This window comes from Ochotona princeps, chromosome 1, assembly GCF_030435755.1.
Source record: "Ochotona princeps isolate mOchPri1 chromosome 1, mOchPri1.hap1, whole genome shotgun sequence".
In the NCBI taxonomy this organism is placed as follows: Eukaryota; Metazoa; Chordata; class Mammalia; order Lagomorpha; family Ochotonidae; genus Ochotona; species Ochotona princeps.
In genome coordinates, this window is record NC_080832.1 from 35,324,292 (window position 1) to 35,343,841 (window position 19,550).

At 37.1% G+C, this 19,550-nt stretch overlaps 1 protein-coding gene across 4 annotated transcripts in view; it reads left to right on the top strand.

Moving 5' to 3' along the window:
- PTPRK (protein tyrosine phosphatase receptor type K) overlaps positions 1-19,550 on the top strand; it is a 543,822-nt gene that overhangs the window by 405,131 nt on the left and 119,141 nt on the right. For all 4 annotated transcript variants that reach the window (XM_058676844.1, XM_058676903.1, XM_058676779.1 and 1 more), the window contains exons 8-10: positions 8,164-8,466; positions 12,724-12,833; positions 13,795-13,996. In XM_058676844.1, coding sequence (XP_058532827.1) covers positions 8,164-8,466; positions 12,724-12,833; positions 13,795-13,996 — 615 coding nt within the window. The remainder of the gene's footprint in view (positions 1-8,163; positions 8,467-12,723; positions 12,834-13,794; positions 13,997-19,550) is intronic.

Below are 19,550 nucleotides of genomic sequence, written 5' to 3' on the forward strand. Positions count from 1 at the left end.
TTTCTGTATAATCTTAGGCTGAAAATTCACAGACATATACGATTTATGATGTGCTAATTTTTAAACTTAGAATATTCACAAAACAGCTTTATTTATGAATTTCATAGTCACTAGGTTATTCACTAGCTTGAAAACAGCAACAGTTATTTTTCAATGATTAAAATACATCGTTATTCCTTTTTCTGAAAAAGATGGATCAATCTTTAGTGTCAGTGTAGCTCAGATTTTGTAGCTAGAAGTTAAGGAGTTCATTATTCTTATCTCCACCAATTTCCTAATTTAAAAATGAGCTGAAGCAATTAAACGTTGCCTGTTGTATTAATTATAGTCTCAGGTAGGTTTCCTTGTGGTTTTCTAATTCTTTTTGTCACATTTTCCCCTGTGTTTACTATCCGGTTTGATGCTTGTTGACAAGTTGATTCATGTTTTAGTACACTAGGTAGGTTTTATTTATCTAGAGGAATGAGTATAAAGGGGTCACACCTTATAATCACACTAACATTTCTAGTATGTGCAGGCCATATATCTCCTTTTAATTTAATCTCTGAAAAATGTACAGGGATTTCTGCAGTTCAGCTGTACAAATCGATAAATTTTGTAATCAAGGCTGTCTAATCTCTAAGTCTAATATAAAACTTCACAAGTATTGATTATATGTGCAGGATCTGCAAGCTGTTTATCATGCATGAAAGCCTGGCATAAATGATGACTCCAGAAAAGGAAATGGATAAATAATCTTCCATCCTGTAATTCTTACCTTTCCATTGCCCCTGAGCCAGCATGTTACCAGGGACTTGTATTTATAAAATCAAATTGCATGTTGAAGTGTATCAATAGCCATGATTGCTTTTGAAATGTGTATATTATAGCTCATTTCTCTTATTATTTAGAAGTTTGGGCTTCTTTCCCCCACTTAAACGATCAATAACAAATTATTCTCTTTAATAAGCTTCTAGAAGGAACAGAAAAAGGACCTACGCTGATGTATTAGAGTCATAATCAAATCAAAGAACAAAATGAGTAGTAAACACTTGGAATATAATATAATATGAATCCTATGTACTTTGGAGGGATGTTCAGTGACATAGCATAGACTCACAGAAGCAGGATCCTGTTAATATTTCGTTACAAAACAAAGGAACTTTCTAAGACTTTATTGAAATAGAAGATGAGTCTTGACCAGTGTTGTGGCACAGCTGCCTAAACCATACATACACCAATACACCATACATGCCAGAGCACTGGATCAGTTACTGGCTGTTCCACTTCCAATCCAGCTCCCTGCTAACGAGCTATGGAAGGAAATGGAAAGTGTCCTAAATACACACACTCCTGCCACCCATGTGGGAAGTCTGGATGGAGTTCCTGGTTTCTAGCTTCACTGTGACCCAGCCTCGGCTGTTGCGGGCTCAGGAGAGAACTAGTAAATAGATTTCTCCCTCTCCCTGACTCTCCTTCCTGATCAGTCTGTCACTCTGCCTTTCAAATAAAAATAGAAAAGAAACAACAAAAGATAAATTTGCTATTCTGATGCAAATAAGATAATAAGCCGACTCATTTAAGGAACAATGTAAAATGTTTGCAGGGATTATCTAGTTGATGTAAAAGTATTTATGCAGCCTTTTAAAGGGGTTTAGGTGAAAATACTGTGCTAAACATGTTTTTGTTTGGTTTTGTCAATCCTATCCATTACCAGGTAAATAAATTCAATTTGTATGGCAGATTTCCTTTATACACACCTCTCAAGTCATAGTTGCATAAGTATTTTACAAATTTTTATATTTCAGTGATATAACAGGTTACTAGCAGGAGATTATCTCAGGTTGATAGCTTAAAATATTCAAATTTCTTCTGAATTACCAGAATTGTTAGTCTAACAGTTAGCATAGTGTGAACAAGTCCACCAGACCTCAAAAAACACATAGAACGTGAAAGCAAAAACACATCCTCTGAAATCCTGTGGTCAAGCACATAGCCATAAACATGCTGTGTGGCACCTACCAAGCACTGCAGTGCGTCCCATTACTAAAGAGCGTATTAGAAATAAGCATCGAGGAAATGATATTTTTACATTCCTGTGAATTTATGTATATTTCCTCAACAGACATCTCATAAAAATCAAGGTGCTTTGTGAAATGAGATTAGGAGAAAAGATGGAACCAAAATGCTGAGCAACAGCCAACGCCAAAATCTCACTGGTAATTATAGCTTGGCTCACACATCTGCTGGAAGACTGGCTGTTGACACATATAGGTTAGTCTCTGATGTTACAACCGGGAAGACAACTCTACTCAATGTGTAGAGCATATTCTAACAGGGTTGCTGAAACATTTTTCTGCCAAGGGCATTTTGGATATTCATAATATCACTCGCAGGCCATACAAAATTTTCAGCGTAAATATGAACCTACTATATATATGTTGAGTTTCTAGTCCCACTTGCAATTGCCTTGGCAGGGCCAAATGAAATGAATCTGGGCCTTATATGATGCCTTGAAACCACGGGCTTTATTAGACATAGGCTAAGAACTGTTATATCCACATTTTGCTCCTTGACCAAGGTAAGGCCAATGTCAAAAGATTTGCCTGGATGTGAGAAATTGCAAGGAAACATGGCAAACAATGTGTACAAGAAAGTGTCAAAATTATAGCTATTGGGCCCAGTGCAACAGCCTAGTGGCTAAAGTCCTCACCTGGCTCCGTGCCAGGATTCCATATGGGCACCAGTTTTAAACCCAGAAGCTCCGCTTCCCATCCAGCTCCCTGCTTGTGGCCTGGGAAAGCAGTCGAGGACGACCCAAAGCCTTGGGACCCTGCACCTGCATGGGAGACCTGGAGGACGTTCCTGGCTCCTGGCTTAGGTTTGGCTTAGCTCCAGCCGTTGCAGCCACTTGGGGAGTGAACCATCTGACGGAAAATCTTCCTCTCTGTCTCTCCTCTCTGTATATCTGACTTTCCAATAAGAAAAAAAAATAAATCTTTTAAAGAAAAATTACAACCATCGTTGCAACTGCCACAAGGGAGAAATGGATTTTGTTTTCTTCCTTGGTTCCTGAGTTTAAAAATATTTCTAGCTATGTAATTTATTGTGCAGAAAAATAAAGGTTCCCAAGCGCATACTATGTGGTCCACCACCCTGTTCAGAACACTGTATGTTTATATCAATCTGAAAATGCCTAAGAAGTTGATAATTTGTGTTCTCTTAACAGATGTAGAAGCATAGCAAATACTATTTATAATTTTGTAATTTCTATTTTGGTAAATTCATCTTTTATAGTGCATGTTATACAGTAGTGTTTTTCATATTACACTTTAAGGGTTGTAATCACTACCTTTTGTGACTTTGATTTATGCTGTTGTTGAAACCTTTCATGAAAAATAAAACATCACTTATAAGATATATGTCCTTTTATTTTACTTTGTAAATCATGTTTCTTTTCTCCAGTTTCTCCATGTATGGACAGTTATATATACAAAATGTTCTATTTTGTTCTGTTCAAATAAAGCATAGTGTTATGCATAATATCAGAGATAAATAAATTCAAATCTATCAATTATGCATACATGTTTATTCTGACACTGTCTAATATCATAACATGAAAGTATTGAGTTAAAAATAGTAAAAGCTTCCCAAATTATCATCTACTCAAATTGTGAGGATTAGGTTTTCATCATCAGACTGTTCGTGGGACATGTCTGTTGACAAAAATATTATTTGTGTTTCTTCCCAACTTGATTGGTGATATTGCTCTTTAAAAAAAATTTTTGTTTAATGATTGGGTCCAGTCCAAGAGCCTAGCACCTAACGTCCTAACCTTTCATGCACCAGCAATCCCATATGGGCGCTGGTTTGTGTCCCAGCTGCCCTGCTTCCCACCCAGCTCCCTGCTAGTGGCCTAGGAAAGCAGTAGAAGACGTCCCAAAGCCTTGGGACCCTGTACCAGCATGAGAGACCCAGAAGAACATCCTGGCTCCTGGCTTCAGGCTTAGATTGGCCTAGCTCCTGCCGTTTTGGTCACCTGGGGAGTGAATCAATGGATGGAAGATCTTCCTTTCTGTCTCTCCTCCTCTCTGTATCTAACTTTCCAATTTAAAATAAGTAAAAATCTTTAAAAAAAATGGTTCCCTTAGTCTCATTGTAGAGATGGTCCAACTGCTAATATTAGAATTGTCTCAGAAGCTTCAGTGACACTCTGGGAAGAGTGGCAATGGCTTGTTTTGGTTTCATGTGATGCTGTGCTTTGCTTGGTGCTGATGACACTGGGTAAACATTGCTGTGACCCTGGAGAATGCTGAGCGAGCCTTGCACCCTCTGTCACAGTAGATGCCTCCAGCTCAAGCATGTCGCATCAGCAGGACCGCCAGAGAGCCAAACGGGCTGACAGTTGGTCTGTGATTATTCCTGGACCTGAGGCTCCTTCATGTTACAGTACGAATCAAGTCATCTCTCCAACTTATCATTAACTCAATTTGACCTGTAGGAGCAAACATGAAATCATTTTGGCAGGAATAATGGTGCCCTAACATTGAAAAGATGTGAAATATAAAAACATGGTTATCCTCAGTCCTTTCAGAGGGAAAGAATCAAAATACAAAGAGTAAAAGACATTGTCTTCCAAATGCTCTAGGTTTTTTTTTGGGGGGGGGGGTGCTTTTTTTAATTTACTTACACTCGGAAGAAATTCAGTCTTAATGCTTTCTTATTGCATATAAACAATATTTTCTCCGGTGGCCTGAAAATTCTCTTTTCTTGTATTTGTTTCAATAAATGCAATGGAAATTGTGTCTTGCAGTCAGCTTCTAACATTTCTGATGAAAAGACAGCCAGGAGCATAGAGCTGCCGTCAAGCTTCAGTGTTCTGAGTTTGTGTACATCTTTGACAAGATCTTCCCTTCTTTCCTTGGCATGAGCTTTGGGACATCTTCTATTTTTCTCTGACTGACAGCTAGATAATAAGTTTTATCATTAAAAACTGATTCTAGGAATATATGAATCTTGCCTTTTGTTTTCCTGCAGCTGCTGAAGGTTTGTTTTTCACTACAAAAGACATGCCTTTTGACCTCGCCCGTCCTGTTTAGTTTAGCAAGTTCTTCAAAAAAAAGTGTTCCCTTTTGTCTGTTACCTAAAACCGCTTATTAATTTATCTTTGCTTTGAGTGGTGACTCAAAGCCAGGGGGTTCTGTCTGTTCATGTTGCCTTTATGTTTATTAACCTTTAGAGCATTATTAAGTAAGTTCTGAATTTTATCTTTTGAACATGGGTTAAATATTTGACACATAAATTATTGAAGGCATGAATTCTGTGCTGTGTATTTTGTCTGTAAGCAAGCACAGTGATTATATTAGTTCTTTCTGACATGTAAGTTTTCTGGAATTTTGTTTTATTTAATCTTGAATTCACATGGTCTTTCTGACTGTACTAATGAAGGAAGGGAGGCCATAAAAGACAGTAAAAGAAACGTGAAAAATTAGTAACCTGCTGATCAATATTTGGCAGGAACATAATTAGTTAGTGCTGATACTGCCTTGGCATACACACACACGAGTCACATCATAGCTTTGAAAACTGCCTGTCATGAAAAAAAGAAAAAAAACCAGCTATGCATGGGTGTCAGAATTTCTGCAACAGAATAGGCTTATTTTTAATTCCATACTGCCATGAATTTTGCAAAGTATCTTTCTATATAGGAAATAGGTAAGTTTTTTTTTAATTTAATGGATATGTAAGAACAAAGGAGTTTTATCCTGACTTGTTTCTTTGTGCATCTACCACAGAGCACATAATAAGAGTTGATTTTTACCAAGAGTGAAATGTGAAAAGAATTGTATTTTTTTTACTGTTCCAATTCTATAATCTCCTTTGTAATTTCTCCCAATCCCATCACCCTATCCTTGGAGTAAGATTTACTGAAATACATGTGTCCTTAGCCTTCCTGATTTGCTTACTCAGTCTGTATTTCATGGATATATACCTAGCTTGAACCCTCTGATTGCTCATCGGTTTAGGGGAAACAGTTGCATGAGTGTGTACATTGCACTGAGATTCAAAAAGAAGAAGAATGGGCTCAAAAGCCTGATTTCATGATGTGTGTTTTTTTGTTCTAAATTCGAGCTATTCTGGAATCACTAATTTTCAAACTGAGTTTACCATCATTTTCTGTTTTTTGGATCACAACTGTCACATAAAGTGAGTCTGCCATGTTGTGATTTCTACCAAAAGATATTTTAACTCTCCTAAATTATTACTACTTTCCATAGTAACTTTCCATGGTTACATTTTTCTGTTTGTATATGCTCGACCTAAAAAAATACTGGATAGAGGAATGAACTTTTACTGTACTTAATTTCATCAGTATATGGCAATTGTTTAGTCATGTACTCCTTGCGTTTTCATGGGAAATCTTCCTTTGACATTTGAATACTTTTAGATCTAATTGTGCAATAATATGAACATGGCTCCTAAATATTATCTAGCTACTATCCGTCAGGCAACACTTTCATTTCCTGGAATACATCCCCATTGTCAACAAGGCTCCAGAGCTCAAGCCAGTAGCAAGAAACTCAGAGTTTCCACATGAATCATAGGAACACAACCAAGTGAGCCATTATGTTCTGCATTTGCTAGAGATTAGAATCAAAATTTGGAGCTTTCATTTGACCTGATTTTTTTCAACTACTAGGTCAGTTGCCCACCACTGCCTTGGAATTTTTAAGTGGACATAGAATAAGTTCCTGTTCAGGCTGCAGTGTCAAAAGATGTTTGTGTCCAACACTGTCTTTTCAGTCTAACTAGACTGAAGTATCATCAATTCACTGTTATGTCTGAGGAGGAAAGCATTAGTGTAATGTAACACAGTGAACGCGTTCATAAGAGGAAAGAAAAGTGGAAAAACAAGAAAGCTCCATATTGGAAGAGTCATGAAACTGGCAAGCTGCATCAGTACTTTTGAGATATTTATTTTTCTTTTTTGGACTGCTGATTTCCTTAGTGAGTTGAAGGAAGCATCACAAGATCTTGGCCTTTTTTCTTGGGGTCAAATCAATGTATTAAATTTTTGTTGCATATTGGTTTCTTTATTGTGTAAACTTTGCCAATCCCATGGCATTCATAAAGAAATTAAATTGATTTTTTGAGGGCCCGGCGGCGTGGCCTAGTGGCTAAAGTCCTCGCCTTGAAAGCCCCGGGATCCCATATGGGCGCCGGTTCTAATCCCGGCTGCTCCACTTCCCATCCAGCTCCCTGCTTGTGGCCTGGGAAAGCAGTCGAGGACGGCCCAATGCATTGGGACACTGCACCCGCGTGAGAGACCCGGAAGAGGTTCCTGGTCCCGGCATCGGATTGGCGCGTACCGGCCCGTTGCGGCTCACTTGGGGAGTGAATCATCGGACGGAAGATCTTCCTCTCTGTCTCTCCTCCTCTCTGTATATCTGGCTGTAATAAAATGAATAAATCTTTAAAAAAAAAAAAAAAAAAAAAATTGATTTTTTGAAACAATTGATGTTAGTCTTACATGAGGAAAGAATATGCCTGGGAAGCAGTGATGAATGGATATTTGTCTTTGGAATGCTTAGTTCTGCCAGCATTTTCCAGTTGGGTGGAATTGTCTTCCCAGTTTGTGTTGGGTAACAGTGAGTGGATTTGCAGATCTGAGTCTTTTCTAGAAAAAGACAAGAGATCAAGAAGGAAAGAAGATATTGTAAACATCTACATGTGTTCTTGTAATTTTTCTGATTTTTTTTTGCTTCGATGAACAGCATCATCTCTGAAGTAATTAATGTTACCTCATAAATGCATGATTTTTTTGAAAATGGTAGTTCGGTGTTACAGAGTAATTAGCCTACAGCATAGCTTGGTGACATGACAAGTCATAGTTTGTTGACTCTTATCCATTATGATACATTAGCTAATCCACTTGCTCATTCATGAGAAAACAAAGGGGATACAGAGAACTGAGCAGTAACAAGTGTAAAGGCGTGTGGGCAATTTTGCAGGTTTTAATTCTCTGCCAAGTTCATGAACACTATGGATTATGAACACACACAAAAAGAAAAGAAAATGACTTCACATTTTGTTCAGGATGTACTTATGCTAGATCGGACTCTGTGTTTCCAAAATCATTGATGATTGACAGCTATCTGAAACTCTGTCTTTTTCTTTTTTCAGAACCTATGCGAACCCCAAAGACATTAAAAATTGCTGAAATACAGGCAAGACGCATTGCTGTGGATTGGGAATCCTTGGGCTACAACATTACTCGTTGCCACACATTTAATGTCACGATCTGCTACCATTTCTTTCGTGGTCACAATGAGAGCAAGGCGGACTGTTTAGACATGGATCCCAAAGCCCCTCAGCATGTTGTGGACCATCTGCCTCCTTATACAAATGTCAGCCTCAAGATGATCCTAACCAATCCAGAAGGAAGAAAGGAGAGTGAGGAGACAATTATTCAAACAGATGAAGATGGTATGCTCATACTTCCTTACTTCATTAAAAAAGGGACTTCTGTGACTGAATAAACGTTAACATTATACATGCATCCACTTTTGCACTATATCACTAATGTACATATGATCCCATTTCTACCTTTAACAAAGATGTATACACAAGAGTACAAATTTTAATGTTGTGACTATAAAAGTAATCAATTATTTTGATATAACATTTCATTTCAAATTTTCCTTTTACAAATACTGTGTGTTCTATGCCATGAACTGAAGCAAAGCTATGCTGGGAATTTATAATGAGGAGCTTTACATTCAGTTTTCATAACTCCAACCTTAGCAAATTCCTCCACCATTCTAACTATTGATTTCTCATTTCTTTATGTAGGATTTATATTAGGTGATCATTAAGGTTACTTCTATTTCTAAAACTTTTCAGTAATCCCACAGTTGGACTACAGGGTTGCTTTATAACTATCTGTTTCCAGCTTCCATTCAATTCTAAATTATTGGCTTAGATGCAAGTTTTTGTGCCTGCAAGGTACAAAACTTCCAAAAGTATATTGATATGCTGTGGTTTCTACAACTATTTCTTATCACTTCATATCTTCCTACTCTGAAAAACACAAGCAATACTGGTTTATCCCGTTGTTTTTGTTGTCATAAAAATAAGTAAGAGGTCAGACATCCTTATTTCAGTACAGTGTTGAGGAAAAAAAGTATGACTCTACAATTAAATATGGAATCCTTCCCATGATTCTAAAGTTTCAGGGAAATACCCAAAGGCTCATTTATAATGAATCTGCTTTTTCAGGATTGGAATACTCAGGCAGGGTGTCCTCAGCTGTTATCATTGTACTTGCATATAATTGAAAGGCAAAATATTTAAGCAACAGCTCTGCCTATTTTATAAACATACAGACAGCCATACATTCTTCTACTTGTTGCTACAACTACACATACACAGAATTTTATGTCTTTAATATAAGAAAAATTAATAGTTTTCTTACATAGGTGTTTGATAGCAATGAAAAGATAAAAAAACTGAAATTCCTCTCTCATAAAGTGAGATAGATGTTACAGCATCTCTGTATGATATGCAGGATGGTTTGTGAGCTTGCTGTTTAATGACAACCAAACCAATGCAGTCAGGTTTACAAGGTTTCTATGTTTTATTAAATCTTCAAGTACCATTTTGTATATCATGTGGTTGGAGTAATGATGGAGGACTGAACAGCTAAGATATTTTAAATTATATCCAAAGTTAATCAAAATTAATGACATCTTTACTTGATGAAAAATAATATTATAAAGGTAAAACGATATTAACTGTATTTACTCTGTTTTAGATGACTGTGTGTTTGAAGAATTTTTTTTAGTTTACTGATATTGTTTCGCATATTATTCAACAGTGTAGTCACAAACTAATCCACTCTACTGTGCCTCTGCTTTTGTTTTTATTTGATGAATATTATGTGAGGATTGGTGTGCAAGCTTTTATGAAGCATTTTCAAGTAATTCTGTTTTCAGATGTGCGCATGTGCGCTTCTGTTTCCACGCAGAGTTCTTGATGTATCTTACTGTTCCTGAGGGGGGAAAGGATATCTAAGTCATAATCTGTTGTTGCAAAGATCGATGGCTTATGATGATCTGATTAAGTCAGTCTTACTAAATTATTGCTGCCCTATATACATAGAAAAAGAATGAATTATCAGCCATCTAATAAAAGGACATAATTTTATGAAAAGAATTCTTGGGACATCCATAAATCATGAGAGCAAAGCTGGAATGATTTCCCACCTGAACCTGAAGGTAGAATTTATATTTAATTTATTGCACACATTTTTTAATGCATGGGCAGAATTTTTATATGAGGTTTAGTTTTCATTTTTTATTCCGGCATTCATAAAAATCAATATTATGAAGTTAGCTCAGCAGAAAAAGCTGGCTGGAGGACATTTTGAGGGAATACTAAGCTATTTTTGAAAGTGCATGTATTAAAGGCTATAATGCTTATTTAATATATTCCTGCCCCACCCACCTCTCATTTTTCTTCTGTTACATTTTGAGATTTGGACATTAAAGTGCTCTTCATATTCGAAAAGATTAGCTGAAACAGCTCTCATATAAATCGCAGTCGGGAGGGGGGTGATATGAGCACTCTCTGTTAGAAGTTGTTGATGTGGAGATGTGATGTGACAGTCCCTGTGACCCACGACTGCCATGAAAACGGTTGTATAACTTCATGTTGAATTTACACAAATCATAAGTACATGGAAACATGGTGTGTTTAGGCAGACGTCAGCTTCCTTCTAATGCGGAATGTTATGCTGGCGTCACACCCACAAATGTTAATGTGTGTTTTGTACTTCACCTATATGTAGGGTTTTGTCTTTTTCTTTTTTTTTATGCACTATGCTAGTCCAAGTAGAGACTGTTGTATAGCATTTGCTTTCATACCCTTTTTCCACACATTTTCCCTCTTATTAATTTGACTTTGTGGTTGCTTAAAGCAAATTCAATTGAAAACAAAATTTTTAAGAACCTAGAAATATAAAACTTCTAGGGAAGTTTGTGATTCCAACTGTTCCTCAATACAGAGCTTTTCACAGTTTACATCATCCCTGTTTATGAAATCTTGATGTTTTGTACTGTTTGTATCCAACTGTGATAAATGAAAACACAGTTATTAAAATCAAAGTGTCATGGAATAAGCATTCACTCACTAAATGGAGATTTTGCCTGCCACCCCTACCCTGGTGGCCATCTCCAAGAAATATATACAGATGTAAAAGTGTCCGTTCCTTAATTACAGCCATGAAGTATATCAAGTCAGTGGAACAGAAGCAGCAGGGACTACCTTGGAAAACAAGTCAATGCCCAAAGCAACCTAAGGGAATGCCAAAGATTATGTAGTCAGGCTGTTGCTGTCGTTGCGTTTGCGAGGCCACCTGTGCCTGTGGACGGACTGGAGGTGGGAAAGGGACCCAGATGCCTGCAGTTACCCTTTCACCAGGCCTTCAGTTGACAGTGCATGAACATGGCTTCTCAAGTTCAGTGCTGACTTTTTTTCTGTTTACTGTGTGTTTCTTTCCTTTATACATTTATAATTAATGTGCCAAACCATGTTGTCTGTCTCAGAGGTCATAATATCATTTATAGTCTCCTTGTAGATTAAAATAAATCTTACTCTTGACATATCATTCAGAACTTCTTGAGGCTGCTAGCCACAATGCAATGCATTCCTTTGATCCAGTGATTTTTAATTTATTTCATTCCTCACAAAATTGCTCTATACTTTGAAATGACATTTCTAGATAATGTCATGTGTGAAGTTCACTGAAACGTGAGATTAAGGGAAAATATTAATTAAAAATCATGCTTGCCCAATGCTAGGTTGGTATTTTCAAAAGGCAGCATGGTTTTTAAGCCAGATAGGATAAATAAAATGTATTTATGAAATATTATCAGAAGTGTAAGCTAAGTTTAAGTGAATGATTAGCTGCTGGATAGTTAAATGTATAAAGGAAAACTACACTGTAATACAGCACCTTATATTTTGTCAACAAAGGGTAAGGCAATATTAAACATCACTAGACGTTACCACAAGCATATAACATTTTCAGATTATTTCTGGAGTGAAGGCTCCTCACATATGTACGCAGTCACTTGAAAGTAATTAACAGATTGTTGAATTCTAAACAACTCTGATGTTAATACGTGTGAGTAACTTTGATGATTGAGTTTTATTTTCAAAAATGCATCACTGATACCTAAATCTATTCAGCTTTAACAAATTGTTAAAACTTAACAATAATCAGTGCTGCCTAGTTTTAAAATTACACAAAGTCTAGTACATATAGCAATAACAGCTGGATATTAATGGACATTTCCATTTAGTGCTATGTGATTTGGCTTTTTGAGTCCAAGGAGCATTGGTTATTATTATAATTCATTGTTTTATGAACTTTGTTTATATGAACCCTTTAGGGATTATTTTAAATCTTCAAAAATCTTTCAGGGAAATCAGCTCTGTTCTTGAAACAGATTACAAATAAGATCTTCATATTATTAGAGGTATACAGCAGAGAATACTAAACTGCATAATATATGCAACTCTAAGGTGATGGATATTCTTTTGAGTAAGAATATCTGTATTTCTATATTTTTATTTATGTCACTTTATGTTTAGCCTTATATATCTAGCTTACAATGTAGATACTTACTTTTTTGTTTTTAATATAAGCATTCTTATAAATGATAATGTATGTATTTGTAGTGCCTGGTCCTGTACCTGTCAAATCACTTCAAGGAACATCCTTTGAAAATAAGATCTTCTTGAATTGGAAAGAACCTTTGGAGCCAAATGGAATCATCACTCAGTATGAGGTAATGAGAGAACAAGAAGTGTTTTTTGGAATTGAAGGGCTAAGCGCCTCAAAAACACAAAGGGAAATATTAAATGAAAATAATGGAAAAAAAGTTTGTGAAGAATAGGAGAATGAAATTGCTTTGCTTCCATTTTTCTTTCATTCTAAAATTGAGTAACACAATATATACCATATAAAATTTTCAAAGTCTTAAGGTGTCTGCATATTTTTTGGTTTTCTTTCAGGATTATTCTTATCAAACATGTTGGCTGATGATTGTAATGAATGATCTAACATAAAATCGCTTGTTTCCCTTTTATATAAAATTAAGAAACATCATCCTATGATTTAAGAGAAGTAAAGGATGAAAAGCTAAGAATTTAAGTGGATTAAAATTCTGAGTATTTTAGAGCTTCATGTCAACTTTGAGTATGAATCATGTTTTTAACTATAAGAGAGGAAAAAGAAGAAAGGAAAGATGATTCTAATTTCAAAAATCTATAGTTGCATCCCTACTCAGTGATTAGCGTGTAGAGATTTAAATTCCGAGAAGCTACAGAATGAATCATGAGTAGTGGGAATCACAAGTGATTTGATTTTTTTCTGAGTGTATACTTGAGTACTGTTTATGTGAAATTTGTCATGTAATGTGGAAAAAGTATAAACTTTTTGTGTACTTTCTGTGTTTCATAGACATTAAAATCCATGAGATTTTATGTAGAAGCATAAATATATATAAATATATATGAAATTTGTTTCTTTACTTGAAGAGGATCTATATATTTTGTCCATTTACACATAGTTTTAGGTATATCTGTACAGGGATGGTGGGTGCATAACAGAAATAGCCTGTCAAAGTAAGGAGATTAAGTGGGAAAAAAATAATGCCCTGGCTCATTACCTTATTTGTAAAGGTAGCAATTACAATTAATTATGACTGATATTGGCTATGTAATGCAATAATATATTTTATCCAATAGGTCAGCTATAGCAGTATAAGATCCTTTGATCCAGCAGTTCCGGTAGCAGGACCTCCCCAGACTGTGTCGAATCTGTGGAACAGCACTCACCATGTCTTCATGCATCTTCACCCTGGAACCACCTATCAGTTTTTCATACGAGCCAGCACTGTCAAAGGCTTTGGACCACCCACAGCCATCAACGTGACTACTAATATCTCAGGTGTGCAAATGAATAAAGTGCAAAAAAGATAGTTAATTCTCTCTGTTCATAAGAATACGTCCTGGAGAATTATATATACATTGAGTGAGGTTCATCTTGCTTGCTCAGTGTGTGATGCGGCAATGCATGACTGAAGGCTCTGTGAAGAATCACTTGAATATGGATTGTATGTCCAAGCCCAAGCTACTCAGAGTCACTTTTATTTAGCAATATCTTCCTGAAAATCGTGTGCGCCTTACTAAAAAACATTCCAAGTTTATTGGAACTAGTCGTATGCCATATTAGATTTTGTCAGATCTTTACATTAAACTGACTTTATCTAGAGTGGTGGAACATCCTTACCCTAATATTATAAAACATCATTGCTCAAGTCCATTCCATTTTCCTTTGTGTTCTGATAGCTACAAAACATGTGGGCTTTCCTGTCTGTCTTATAAAACTCACATAAATGAATCTAAATGTCACAATGGGAACATGCAGGATGATTTTAGGTTGACGAATATAATTAAATTTCACATCCCGTTATGTTTAGAATTGTATAGCTTGTTTGATTAGATTGTTTACAGATGTTATTTCAGCTTCAGTCAAATCACCAGTGAAACCTGATTAAATTTTCCCTAGGAATTAGCATTACAATGAATCCATTCCAGTTTATATAAGGTCTTATCTTCTTTATTTAAGATTACTGAAGAAAAATTAGACTTGAAAAATAGATGTTTTTAAAATCAGCCATAAAACATGTGAAAACATTAATTTTGACTGTTTAAAATTCATTTTCATTATTAATTCGATTTTCATTATACTTCTACATAGCACAATTAGTGATTGATCCTAATACTCTAAAAAATTCTGTCCCTGGTCTGGATCCATAGCATTTCCATCAAAAGGAAGTTATATAGTGTTTTAATTATATTTTTTAATTTATTATTTTAGTTATTTTTGTTTTTGATGATTTTTACATAGTTGATTAGGGTGATAAGGGCCAAGAGGTACAGGAAGGGGGTGAGATCACCATTTACACTTCCTCTTTTTTTTCTTCCTGTATCTGGGGGAAAGAGGGGATAAGGGGAGAAGCCATACCCAGCCTTCCAATCATCATAAGGTCCCGGATATGGGGCATGCTGTGATAAGAGATTTCGACGGTTCAACAATTCTGAATTACCACCTATCTTGCCACTCCAAGCATGATGAAATGTCTCTGGAATCCACTGGTTGGCATATTTTCAAACTTATTTATTTTTATTTGAAAGGCAGATTTTACAGAGAGAAAGAGAGATATATCTTCCATCTTCTGCTTCAGTCCCCAGTTGGCTGAAAAGGCTGGAGCTGAACTGATCCAAAGCTGGGAGCTAGGAGCTTCTTCTGGGTATCCCACATGGATGCAGGGGCCCAAGGACATGAACCAGTCTCTGCTGCTTTCCTGTCCAAAAGCAAGGTGCTGGCTCAGCTAGAGTCAAGGCCTATGTGGATGCCAGCACTACGAGATAGAGAATTAGACTCTTGGACCAATTTGCTGGGCATCTACTTCGTTTTATTTTAACCTAAGTGAAAGTGTCTATGACACAGTTTCCCAGAAACTTGTTCACTCCCTAAATGACCACAGTGGCAAAGGGGTGAAACACCTGGATTAGGATTAAAAAACCCAATCTACTGACCAGCTAGAGGTCTGCAATGAAGGAAAGTTAGCAGTGAGAGCCAGAGCCAGCAGTCTCACAACACTGCAATATTGATTGGGACATTTTAAAAAAGATTTATTCATTTTTATTGGAAAGTCAGATATACAAAGAGGAGAGACAGAGAGAAAGATCTTCTGTCCAATGGTTCACACCCCAAGCGGCTGCAACAGCTGGAGCTGAGCCGATCCGAACCAGGAGCCTCTTCCACGTCTCCCATGTGGGTGCAGGGACCCAAGGCTTTGGTCCATCTTCAACTGCTTTCCCAGGCCACAAGCAGTGGATGGGAAACGGGGTTGCTGGGATATGAACCGGCGACCATGTGGGATCCTGGTGCCTTCAAGGCTAGGACTTTAACCGGTAGGCTATCACACTGGGCCCGATTTGGATATCTTAGTCGGCATCTTAACAACAGGCTCAGTGCTTACCCACGGAAATGTGTTGAATATAATACAAACTTTAAAAACTTAAATCACAAATAAAATTATTCTGAGGTTTGTACATTTGATTGATCTTCATATTTAAATTATGTTTTGAAGCTCTCACTTATTATATTTGAAAATGACAATGCATTAAATGCCATTATGAGGGCTGGCATGGTGATACAGAGGCAACTCACTGCCTACAGACCCCAGTTCCCCTATGAAACTGCTGGTTTGAGTCCTGACTCTTCTACTTCCAGTCCAACTCCCTGCCACACGGAATAGCAGCAGAAAATAGTCAAAGTTCTTGGGCCCCTAATGGAGTTCCACATGCCTGGTTTCAGTCTGCACTGATCCCACTGCTGGAACCACGTATGGAGTAAACCAGCAAATGGAAGATTTCCGTATGTCTGTTCCTCTCTCTTACACACAACTTTTCAAGTAAATCAATGAATCTTGGAAAGCAAAACTCTGGAGCAGGTGTATTACTTAGCAGTTCTGAAGCCAGTGGAGCACCTGTTTCCCATTTTAGAATGCCTGGAGTCAAGTACTAGCTCAACTCTCATCTCCAGGGTCCTTCTGATCTACATACCCTGGGTGTCATCAGATATTACTCAACTAAATGTGTCCCTGCCAACCATGTGAAAGACCTAGGTCAGATTCCAGGATCACAACTTAGTCCTTAGTCCCAAGCACTATAGCCATATGGGGAATAAGCCAGGGGATCAGAGCTCGTACTCTCTCTCTCTCTTTTTTTTTTTTTTTTACAAAAATTGAAAGCATAATTTTCATTTTTTCTGGTGAACCCATTCTGAATCATCAATTGAAAACATTTATGTTATCACATTACTACATAATATTATTTTGGCAGTGTTATAACGTACTGCAGCATGTAGAATTATCAGTAGTGCTAAAACTAAAATCTTTCAACAGCTACAGCTAAGAAATATAAATTCATGAAACAATAATTGAGCACATGTACATTGTTGAGAGTTATAGGCATGCATAGGCACATGCATACAATAACTTATTATGTCTTAGACATTATAGTTGTTTTGAACTAAAAATGAATAAAGACTAGAGCACAGATCTAAATATCTTTGAATTTTGGTTTCACTTGTCTCAACCTAAGTATATTGAGTTCTGTATTAAGCATAATATTCAGTTGTATATTAAAGGTTGCACCTGAAAAACGCAGTTGAACTCGAACTGTACTGGGCCCTGCTAGCTGTCATAACTATGGCTGAAAAAGTTTATAATTAGGATGATTCCCAACGAAATGTAATTTTAAAATAATTTGTTATTTCTTCTTTAAATCTGGGAATAATATTCATCACAGTTTTAAAATCAATTCCAGTAACACTCAGATTATTGAGGGTTTAAAAATCAAAACATTTATATACATGTAAACACGGGCAAATATATTGAACATCTGTTGGGTTTACGTTTTTGTAAGGTTCACTTGTTTGTAATGCAAAGTTACAGAGAGAAAGGAAGAGAGGGAGCGAGAGAGAGAGGAGGAGGTATCTTCCATTTGCTGGCTTACTTCCAAAATGCCACTATTACTTTCTCTATATTTGGATGCGTCTTTGAAATGTCTGTGTTACTCTGCCTTCACACTTATCCCCCTTCAATTTATTTTCTATCAGTCTTAATCCAACATATATTTCCTTTTTTATTTACACACACAACCCCACACACGAGGGGGCCAATGCAGGGGTATAGCAACCTAATCCTCTGCCTGTGGTGCTGGCATCTCAAATGGGCACCAGTTTGTGTCCAGCTATTCTTCTGATCCAGCCCACTGCTTATAGCCTAGGAAAACAGTAAATGATGGCGTAAGTCCTTAGGCCCATGCACCTGCATTGGAGGCATGGAGGAAGCTCCGGGATCCTGGATTTGGATCAGCTCAAGCTCCCAGCATTGTAGCCATTTGAGAAATAAACCAGGGGTTGGAAAATCAATCTTTCTTCCCTCTCCCTCTCTCTCTCTCTTCTCTCTTCTGTCTTCTCTCTTTTCACTCTCTCTCTCTCTCTCTCTCCCTCTGCAATCTGTCTTTCTAGTAAAAATAGATACATTTCGGGTGTGTGTGTGTGTGTCTGTGTGTGTGTGTGTGTGTAACCAGCAGGATCATATCCAAGCACCCCCTCATGTCTGGCTCACCCTTGTGGGGCTCTTTCTGCCATTTCTTCCCATGTACCACAAGGTCTAGCTTATAGTTGTTAGAATACATCATGTGGTTTTATGTTTTCTTCTCTTCAAACATTCCATGTTGTTAAGAAACAATTCTGCAATTTTAGTCCTTTATATATATCTTGCTAATCAGTTTCCAACTTCTGAAAAATGAACTCAAATATTTCCTAAGCCTTGAAATCTTCCAGTTGTTTTAAGCTGTTGTTGTTACTTTACTAAAATGCCCGAAAAGAGCTTTTTTTATGCCATGAGGTCTATTTCACAGTATGGTTTGGAGATTGTAGTTTGGGACTCAGCAGTCCAATGGCCCAAGCCTGCCTAAGATATCTTAGGTTAAACATCTTCATGAGTTTTTGGAACCAACATCTCCTTAATGTGTAAAACCTATTTCATTGTCCCACCTCCCAGCACTTACTTGACAAGTGTGTTCTCCTGGCTAGCACCATGAGCACCACCTGGAAATATTCTAGAACTACACTCAGCAGGTCCCTTCCTGGGTTGACTGGCTGAGAGACCCCTGTGGAGACGTGAGCCTTGGTTTTAGAATCCCTCCACTGGCTTCTGAGTTTACAGGTTTGGCCACTGTTAGTTTAGCAGGTTAAGGTTCTTAACTCATTTAGTCTCTCAACATTTTGATCATCTTTGTTTAGTTTTGCAGATTCTCTCCATAAACATGAATTCCTGTTTTTTTAATTTGACAATGCTTTGTTCTTTACATTTATGCACATATAAGCTCAGTACATACTACTGTGTCCAGTAAATGTTGAACTAAATAAATGCTTCAGAAATGCATACATACCACTTGATTTCCGTGTTTTCTAGTGATGCACACTGAGTGTATACTCCTTTAAACATCTTTCTACATATAAATAATCCATAGTTCTTTGAGGTCACTCCTTTACCTAGTTTGAGATAGGAAGTCTTCCCCTCCCACTCATAGCAAACATCATCTCGTATTTTGAAAACATATAATTTTCTTTTGTTCACAAGTTGGAGCCCAAGTGCACTAGTTCTTGGGAAGGTGCCCATCGTCATTCACCAGTCTTGACTGGCAGCGTTTCTTTCTGTCTACGGTGGCCCAGAGGGAAATGCTGAGTTTTTCCACTGCCTCCAATCCTCAGTGGCAGTGCTACCCTTCCCTCAGCTTCTACCGACCACAGCTCCAGATTTCCCTGTCTGGATGTTGTACTGATAATCCTCAGCTTCTACTCCGAACTCTTATTGCTCACCTAAAGATGTTCATAAACTATGTGATACTCATGTCAC